General features: G+C 41.7%; 1 protein-coding gene across 1 annotated transcript in view; it reads left to right on the forward strand.

The window, feature by feature from the left end:
• Window positions 1-8670, forward strand: part of LOC143352941 (uncharacterized) — a 138282-nt gene extending 129612 nt beyond the window's left edge. The window contains exons 6-7 of the mRNA XM_076785993.1: window positions 5257-5313; window positions 7709-8670. Of these exons, the coding sequence (XP_076642108.1) occupies window positions 5257-5313; window positions 7709-7791 (140 nt within the window). The 3' untranslated portion in view covers window positions 7792-8670. The remainder of the gene's footprint in view (window positions 1-5256; window positions 5314-7708) is intronic.
• Window positions 8671-9612: the final 942 nt, after the last annotated feature.

Below are 9612 nucleotides of genomic sequence, written 5' to 3' on the forward strand. Positions count from 1 at the left end.
ATTTGAACTGCACACGTATTTCTGTCGGTATTAATAATTGCCGAGGGGTATCAAACAGATTACGCTAGTCGATAGCAATGATCTTGCGAGGAGATTGCCGGTTGCGCTGCCCACCGCGAAGGTACATACCTGATAATCTATTAAATGAACGACCTGATGAATTGTTACTTCAAATAGTAATTAATCCGGGAGTGATTTAAAAACAATATTGAATATTTTCTGTCTCCGCAATTATCCAATTACGTATACAATTTGCAGTATAATTCGTTGATGATCCATTGTACGCCATGAAAAGAGCTTGCGGTGAATGATTTTTATTATTACATTTCATACGAGTCACCTTTTGTAAAAAAAAGTAATCTTTGGTAGCAGAATATTTAGCTATAATTTTGTCGTTTATAAAGTATGTTGTACTTCGACGACAAGATTCTGTAGTGAGTGTATTTTGTTATTTTACTGAACGGCAAATTTGTAAGTGTTAACTATGTCCGTAGGTAGTGGCACAAAACGATTGTTAAAAATAGAGTTCACCGAACCGATACTTATCACTGTCACCCCATTTTCTGTTAATTTACGATTATTGAAATTGCAAAGATTCATTTATGGGGAATTATTTAGTAAATTTATTTCTTTTTGGGCGTAACAACAAGACTTTATCTATGTGGATTTTGCGCGATTTATATTACGATATAAATAAAGTAAAATATCCACATAAATAAAGTCCTGTTGTTTCCGTGAATACTGTTCGAAGTTTAATTTTCCTTGTACTTAGAACGCGCAGTAAATCCATCTTTATTTCATTTTTATTACCATTTTTAGTGCACGTACAACGTAGACTACTAAATGAGAAAAGAATATTAGATGTATGCAAGAGTTTTATTCTTTTTCTCCAGGCTCCTAATAAAATTATTTAAAATTGACATATTTTCGTTTTCCGTTTTTATGAGGTTGGTATTCTTTCTAAAACGCCATCTAGTATGATCAATAGATCAAATAATAATTTGTAGGCACTGTATTTCATGATTAGTAAGTAAACATTAAAAAAAGAAGACTAAAACTAACGCATAATTTTCCAAAATATGTTCTACTTTTTTCCCTCGAAGAGGAACCGGTGCGAAAGGATTTTCCATTAAATTGCTAAACGAATGAACACAGTTTTTTTTTAAAGCCGAGGAAGCGAACATACTTCCGGCGTTTCAATTTAGGGTACGAGCCGACACGAATTATAGGACCGATATTAGGAAGCGAGGAGTTTGAAACGTTTTTAAAATCGATTCTCCGATTTCCATTACATATTAACTGTTGGTTCAGCTATAAACCTGAAATTCCGACCTCGTTTCATCCAGTGTCAATAAATCGCGGGGAGAAGCGAGCTGCGGCCCGGCGGCTTATTCTTGCAGCGTAGCAGAAGTTCCCGTGAGCTCTTTCGCGGACCCCGGCTAACATGATTGGAATTAGCATGAAAATTAAGGGCCAAGACTCCGTAGATTCGCGATAAGGTAGAGTGACCACAAAAGTAAACGAAAAATGGTTTCACGTGCCTCAACTTTCCGTCCTTATATGAGAATATTTTTCGGAGCCAAGACTGCGTAGATTCGCGATAAGGTAGAGCGACCACGTTACCGACAAAAATCGTCGAAAAATGGTTTCACGCGCCTCAACTTTTCGTCCTCACACGAGAATATTTTTCGCTGGGAAAAGCCTATTAACACTAGGTCCACGGAGCACTAAAAAGGACTATTTTTTTCATTACTCTATAAAAATAATACGAATGTACCTATCAATATTTATAGCCTTTTTGAAAGTAATATATACCCAAGGAAATCAATTTGTTAAATAATTCCTCATGGATGCATCTTTACAAACTCAATATTCGTAAATTAAAAACATTAGAATCCGTAATTCTGACGGGTCCCGTAAATCTGGGCCCAAGACTCCGTAGATTCGCGATAAGGTAGAGCGACCACGTTACCGACAAAAATCGGCGAAAAATGGTTCCACGTGCCTCAAGTTTTCGTCCTCACACGAGAATATTTTTCGCTGGGAAAAGCCTATTAACACTAGGTCCACGGAGCACTAAAAAGGACTATTTTTTTCATTACTTTATAAAAATAATACGAATGTACCTATCAATATTTATAGCCTTTTTGAAAGTAATATATACCCAAGGAAATCAATTTGTTAAATAATTCCTCATGGATGCATCTTTACAAACTCAATATTCGTAAATTAAAAACATTAGAATCCGTAATTCTGACGGGTCCCGCAAAAACTAGGCCCGAGACTCCGTAGATTCGCGATAAGGTAGAGCGACCACGTTACCGACAAAAATCGGCGAAAAATGGTTCCACGTGCCTCAAGTTTTCGTCCTTATATGAGAATATTTTTCGCTGGGAAAGGGCTCGTTCGAAGGAGGAAGGTTCAATCTAGCGCGCGCTGGTCATGAGCTGGCGAGATTATGCAGATATTTGGTAACATAAGCGTTAGAAGTAGGCCAAAAATTGACGATGCGCATGCCGTGGGATCCAAGCATTTTTATGCCATTGGATGAGTTTTCTGGATGAAATCGATAGCAGCGCGCGCTATAAAATATCCCCAGCTACAAATTGAGCTATATTTTGTCTTGATTCTCTGCGAAATAAAACCAAAAACTTGAAGCACGTTTCTGACGTCAGAATTCATAATATCGATAATTAGTCGGACCAAGACCAAGACAGATCTTAAGTCCGTGGCTGAAGACTGTCAACGGAAATTATACAGCAGTTAACGACCTGCCGACTCTGCAAAAGTCACGTGACTATTCCGGGCCCTTAAGGGATCGGAAAACGGGGCCGCCGATTGGTCTCAATTACGCGAGTCGGAGGCAAACTTTTGTCGCGGCGGTAATACATTCGGACACCTGGCAGTGGCTTTGCAACCTTGTTTGCAATGGAAATTAATACAAAGTTGATGGCGCGACAGCGGTGTAGAATTAGTTGCGAAGGCGGGCACACATAGAGAGCCCCCTACATGCATTTCGCGCTAACGCGGGGGGTGGTGGGGGGGGGGACGGTTGCGACGATTATAGAACGTGAAATGAAAATATTGAACCATTGAATTAAACGAATCGGAAGGAGTGATTTCCATGCAAAACTGGAAACGCTGCTGCCCGCCGTGAAAGCCTGACAACCGATATTAAAATTGTCGCTTAATGGCCGGGGCGTGCGCGCAGATAAAATAAACCACTCCAGTCATACATTTCTGACAGGGATAATCCTTTTGTTTCGAAATCCTCGTTGCTTTACAATTCGCCCGGCGTCCAGTATTAAAAAGTGTGTCTCGTGACGGAGCCTCGTTCCTGAATAGGCTCGCGCTGCCGTCGCCGGAATTCTGACAATCGAGAAACACGAATTAACGTTCCATTCGAGAACCCAATTTGTCGCGATTCAGTTTCGAAAATTCGCAACGGGCGAAACGCCGTTGTCCCGGATTTAAAAAAAAATAGAGAAATCATCGTTTCGCGGTGCACGCGCTATCAGTTTTACGCGAATGCGGACGGAATTATCGGGCGGGCCGGCTTTTTGCGCGGGAAAAATGTGTCGCGAATAATATCCGTGCGCCATGTTTCACGCAGCGATACCTCGCCCGACAGGTTTAACTCGTCGCGTCGCGTCGCCTCGTGTCGCGTCGCGTCGCGTCGCGTCGGCCAGACCGAGTTTAAAAATTAAATTGCACGCCCATCCCGTCGATTAGCATAGGATCGTTCATGGGTGGTTTTAATCAGGCCAAATGCAATATTTGCCGTGTCAGTGAACGCCTCCGATGGACGCGAGCGCCGGTAATACCGACGATATTAATTTCTACTTTCCGTCAGTCTGTCTGACCACTCTGTAATCATCCCGCGGCAGATCTCGACCCGTGCGAAATCAGAAATAATTATTCAGTGGCACGTCGAAGTCGCTGCATAATGTCAACTGTCGAAGTTACATCTGTTTGTGAATTATAGGGGGCCGGTGATAATTTTATTATGGTAACAAATGAAGCTACTAGCCAGCGGAAACTTCCGCGTGTATGTATTTTGTTATATTAATTAAATCGACCCGGAGCGTTCAATGTTATTGTAGATAATACGCTCTTTGAAGTATTGCTTTAACCTTTGTGTCGATACCAAACATTTTCCACGATGTTCAATAACGCTGTTCCCTGTAGTTTTAACGGATATTTTAATGCTTTGAGCGTAAATCAATTTATAATTATCGGAGGAAGTAGAAACCCGTTGCAATTCTGCTATTTGTGAACGGAAACATCGAACCACAGTACAGTAGCTCCGAAAAATATTGGTAAAAATTGTCTGTACTTAAATTGTTCTAATCGCGTAAAAAGGGATCACACCTGAACTCATTGTAAAGCATGGAATCTCTTAGAATATTCTTAGAATACATCGTTCATTTTTTTCGAGGATATTTTTGCATGATATACCGGGTGGGAAGTTAAGAATCTGTTTTTCTTGAAAATATTCTGAATTCAGACGCCTCCAAGAACTTTGAAAAATTGTTTCCGTGACTGAATCGATGACAAAGACTCATAAAGATTGATGTAAAATTATTTTTAACTGTTTCACAACAAAAGGACGGTTTCTGGTGCAGCTCATGTTACTCCAGAATTCGCAGTACACCTTTCATTCGAAGCTCATGCCAGTAAAACAATCTTCAAGTCTATGGTCAATTTAGTCACGAAAAAATATTCCAAGGTTTCTAGAGAGCGTTTTAGTTTGTAGCATTTTTGAGAAAAGAGAAGTCTCTATTTTCGATTGTATGTACAGCCGGGAAGGGAGTGATTCTTCATAAACAAATAAGCCTAGAATATAGAATAAAATTTGTTCGTATGCGACTTTATTTTCGGGAAAATCGTCTAACGCGTCTGTTCATAGCCTACCGATTCTACTTCTGACAAACGGTGAGCATGCGAGCTTGACGGATTTTCGAAATCGATTTTCTCGAAAACACAGTCTCCTATGAAAAAATTTAATTCTATATTTTTTACGTAGAATCGCCGCGTTTCCGGTTGTACAAACAGTTACTGACCGAAGTGGTGTATCGGCACGCCAAAATTTCGTAAAATTGCGAGGGTATCTGGAAAACGATAAAACCGAATAGACCGAGCACGCGCAGCTCCGCTAAGCGTAGTGGTTTTCCCCCGATCTGTCGGGGGATTTGCCAGCCATAGCGTTTAAACTCGACGAAATATATGATGTAAGCCGCTTTTACTGTGTTTCAGTCGAGGATATGATCAAGGAAGTGGACGTGGACGGAGACGGACGGATCGATTTCTACGGTAAGCCGTCGCTGCGAGCTTGCGGGCTCGCCATTTACCCCGGAGACTTTCTAATAATCGGAGAAAAATATGATTGACACGGGAGGGGGGAATTGATCCTCTACTACCCGCCTCTCGGGCTTCTTCTGCCTATTTCATCCGCAATTGGTCTCGCTTCTAACCTTTCGGCCGAGGAATTGGTATCGCGTGGATGAAGGTTACCATGACCGAATTTTTGCATACGGGAAGCAAAAGTCATCTTCATGAAATTACGATAGGTGCACAGAGAGCTTCGATGAAAATGGCGAAGTTCCTTCGATTGCTTGCAACCTTGGTTCTACCCCTCAGTTTGCGAATATTGGGTATTTGACCCGTGAAATAGGTTTAGACGTGCTGTCTTTACCCCTAACCAATCAGCTGGTCTACGGTGCACTCCAATTTCTTTCTTTGCGTTCTTTGAGATGATGCTTCCCATCTAATTGAGTATGATCCTTAAAATCAAGAAACCGATCAATCAATAGAGACATCGATAAAGAAAACGGAAACAATAAAACATAAGCCTTAACACTCGAACGACCAGAAGGGTCCATCTTTGGTAATAAAGCTTTTGTAAAAGTGAAATACGGTACCTGATTTGATTTTCTTTATGCTCAGAGCATTGAGGAGATTTTATAAGATCAAATACGTCTTTGTGATCGTGAAATATAATAGAGAATCATTGTTTGCACTGGTCTGACCCCGAGGAGGCATCACTAAAAATTAATACGCAATAATACAGAACTGCACCTATGTTGCTAAATGTCTTTATAATTAATAAGTTGATAAACGTTCGAGTGTGTTGCGAGTACACCACTCGATTTGCAGAGGCAAGACTTTCTAGACGGACGTTCCCAGAAGGTACGAAATTTGAGTCCTAAGGACATCCACAAGACTTAAGAAATGGACGTTCCTAGAACATACGGAATTTAAGTCCTAAGGATGTCCTCAAGACTTAAGAAATGGACGTTCCTAGAACGTATGAAACTTAAGTTCTCAGAACATCCTCAAGACTTAAGAAATGGATGTTCCTAGAACGTACACGAAATTTGAGTCTGCAAAAACATCCACAAGACCTAAGAAATGGACGTTCCTAGAACATACGAAATTTAAGTTGTAAGAACATCCACAAGACTTAAGAAATGGACGTTCCTAGAACATACGGAATTTAAGTCCTAAGGATGTCCTCAAGACTTAAGAAATGGACGTTCCTAGAACGTACGAAATTTAAATTGTAAGAACATCCACAAGACTTAAGAAATTGACGTTCCTAGAACATACGAAATTTAAGTTGTAAGAACATCCACAAGACTTAAGAAATTGACGTTCCTAGAACATACGGAATTTAAGTCCTAAGGATGTCCTCAAGACTTAAGAAATTGACGTTCCTTGAACATACGAAATTTAAGTTGTAAGAACATCCACAAGACTTAAGAAATGGACGTTCCTAGAACATACGGAATTAAAGTCCTAAGGATGTCCTCAAGACTTAAGAAATTGACGTTCCTAGAACGTACGAAATTGGAGTCCTACGGATGTCCACACGACTCAAGAAATGGGCGTTCCTAGAACATACGAAATGTAGGTTGTAAGAACATCCACAATTCCTCAGGATGTCCTCAAGACAAGAAATGGACGTTCCTAGAACGTACACGAAATTTGAGTCCAAATGACATCCACAAGACTTAAGAAATAGACGTTCCTGGAGCATACGCAATTGTAATTGTAAGTTTTAAGAACATCCACAAGACTTACGAAGTGAGTGTTCCCAGAAGGTACGAAATTTGAGTCCTGAGGACATCCACAAGACTTAAGAAATGGATGTTCCTAGAACGTACGAAATGTAGGTTATAAAAACATCCACAAGACTTAAGAAATGGATGTTCCTAGAACGTACACGAAATTTGAGTCCTGAGGACATCCACAAGACTTAAGAAATGGATCTTCCTAGAACGTACACGAAATTTGAGTCCAAAGGACATCCGCAAGACTTAAGAAATTGACGTTCCTAGAATGTACGAAACGTAAGTTTTGAGGACATCCACAAGACTTAAGAAATGGATGTTCTCAGGAGGTACGAAATTTGACTCCCAAGGACATCCACAAGACTTACGAAATGTTCTAGAACGTACGAAATTGGAGTCCTAAAGATGTCCAAACCTTATGAAATGGGCGTTTCAAGACTTAAGAATTGCATCCACAAGACTTAAGAAATGGACGTTCCTAGAACGTACGAAATTTAAGTCTTGCGAACGTCCTGGGGATGTACGAACTGGACGCAGGACGTTCGGACATGAACAGAACGTGAAACGGACGTCCTATGGATGTACGGTGCTATCTGGGAAGTGTACTTGTTCAATGGTGAATGTGATTGTTGCAGAATTCGCACACGCGCTCGGTGAGCCAGGGATCGACGACGACGACGAGGACGAGGACGAGGAGTTGCAGTCCCCCGGCTACTAGAATTTTACCTATTCTCGTCTCTGTGTTAGATAGAACGAATTAAAGATGAGTCAACGGCGCCGCGCGATCGCGCCCACCGTTTCTCCCTCTGACATTCACGGTCGCGAGTACAGCGCGTCGCGGCCGAGACAATTCACCTGATCGAATCGTTTCTCGAATTTGCCGATCTACCGCACCACGCACGCCGTAAATCGCGAAGAAAAACCCTGCAACGGGAACCGGGAGAATTTCGACTTCCCGCTGACGCAGAAGATGGTTGCGCGTTCTGCCGTCAGGGTGCGCCACTCTCTGATACCGCGACTTCGTTCGGTGACTTTGGTCAATGTCAGAGGACCGTTTTGACAAGCCCTAATCTCACCTACCGCAAACTCTGTAGATACAATTGCTGCTGCGATTTTATGTCACCCGGATCGGGCCTCGAATCGTTGATCGACTCACTTTCCGAAGGAATCCTCTTTCCTTTTCAAAGAGCTTAGAAAGGGGCCGACTATCCTAGAGATTTTACCAGATAAAGAATAGCAATTACTTGCAGATCTTCGAAAAATTCGCTACGAGAAATTCTTCTATTTTCCAACCGAACTCGCTTCTTCTATTTCCGTGGAATTAATAACACAGAGAATTCACGAGCTCCAGGATCACGATCTTATCGTGTCTAATAAATAATGCGGATCTGACCTCTCGCGCAATGCAAAACAATGGCGATAAATTATTTTCGTGTAACATAAAGTCACAGTCGGCGAGACGGCTAACTTTCTTCTTCATTTATTGCGCAGAAAAGTATCTACTGATAAATCTTCGCGAAACTGTTCTCGGTGGCTTACCTGATGTAACATGCGAATAATCGGCGAGGGGAGGGGCACGGATGATCGACGAGTGAGGCGGCCCAGCAATTCCCGACGGCAATGCTCGTTCGCAAACGCATCAATTAGCTCTGGACTATGGTTGTCGACCGCTTCACTCGGGACACGCGTCTTTTCGCCTCTCCCGTCGCGTCTCTTCGTCTTAATCTCTCGATGTACACGCGACACGATCGTAATCAATTTTCTTCTAAGATATGTAAATTTTCCGATTTTACTCTCGTCTAACTATAGATCGCATTGTTATCCACCTAAAAGTAACTGTAAGAACCAGAAACACAAGCAGGCGGAACCGAATCGATCGAGAACCGGCGATACACACCGGAACGATCGATCGGCGAGGACGGACTGAAAGCTTTACCTGAACCGGACGATGATCGTCGATGATCAACAGCTGAGGACGCTGCTATTCGTATCACGGAAACATACATCTCTTGATGCAATCCGCTGTCGGATGTCCCCCGTTCTGTCCTCCTGTCCGGAGGCCGGGATAGTGATCGAAAAACCTGTAACCTTGTTCGGGGGAATGCTACGTGGAATTTTAAATCGATCTTGATCGCTTTGCTCTCCTCGAGCTTCGTACTGTGTACCTTATTAAACGATATTTCACTGTTACGCCAAATAACAAAAAGCCGCACGCTGTTTCAAGAATATTTTAAAGGGTCTAATAAATCTAATAAACTAACGATTCGTCGTGAGAGACTCGCAATTTTTCCCCGTCCTTAGCCTAATTATTTCCAAGTTGTCACACTGGGACAGAAGAAACCCTGATACAATGATTTGTTTCTAATTTTTATTTCAAATAGTTGACTCAAGTAAAATAAATCATTTTTTTATTATAACCACGTTGTTGTAACTATGCAACGTGTTTCAGAACGGGTGGCCCAGCTGGACATGAGATGGTTCTATTTAAAAAATTGGAAAAAAACACTTTTTCGGTTGACGCTTCGTTTTGGAGAAAATC

Source organism: Halictus rubicundus, chromosome 3, assembly GCF_050948215.1.
Source record: "Halictus rubicundus isolate RS-2024b chromosome 3, iyHalRubi1_principal, whole genome shotgun sequence".
Classification (NCBI taxonomy): Eukaryota; Metazoa; Arthropoda; class Insecta; order Hymenoptera; family Halictidae; genus Halictus; species Halictus rubicundus.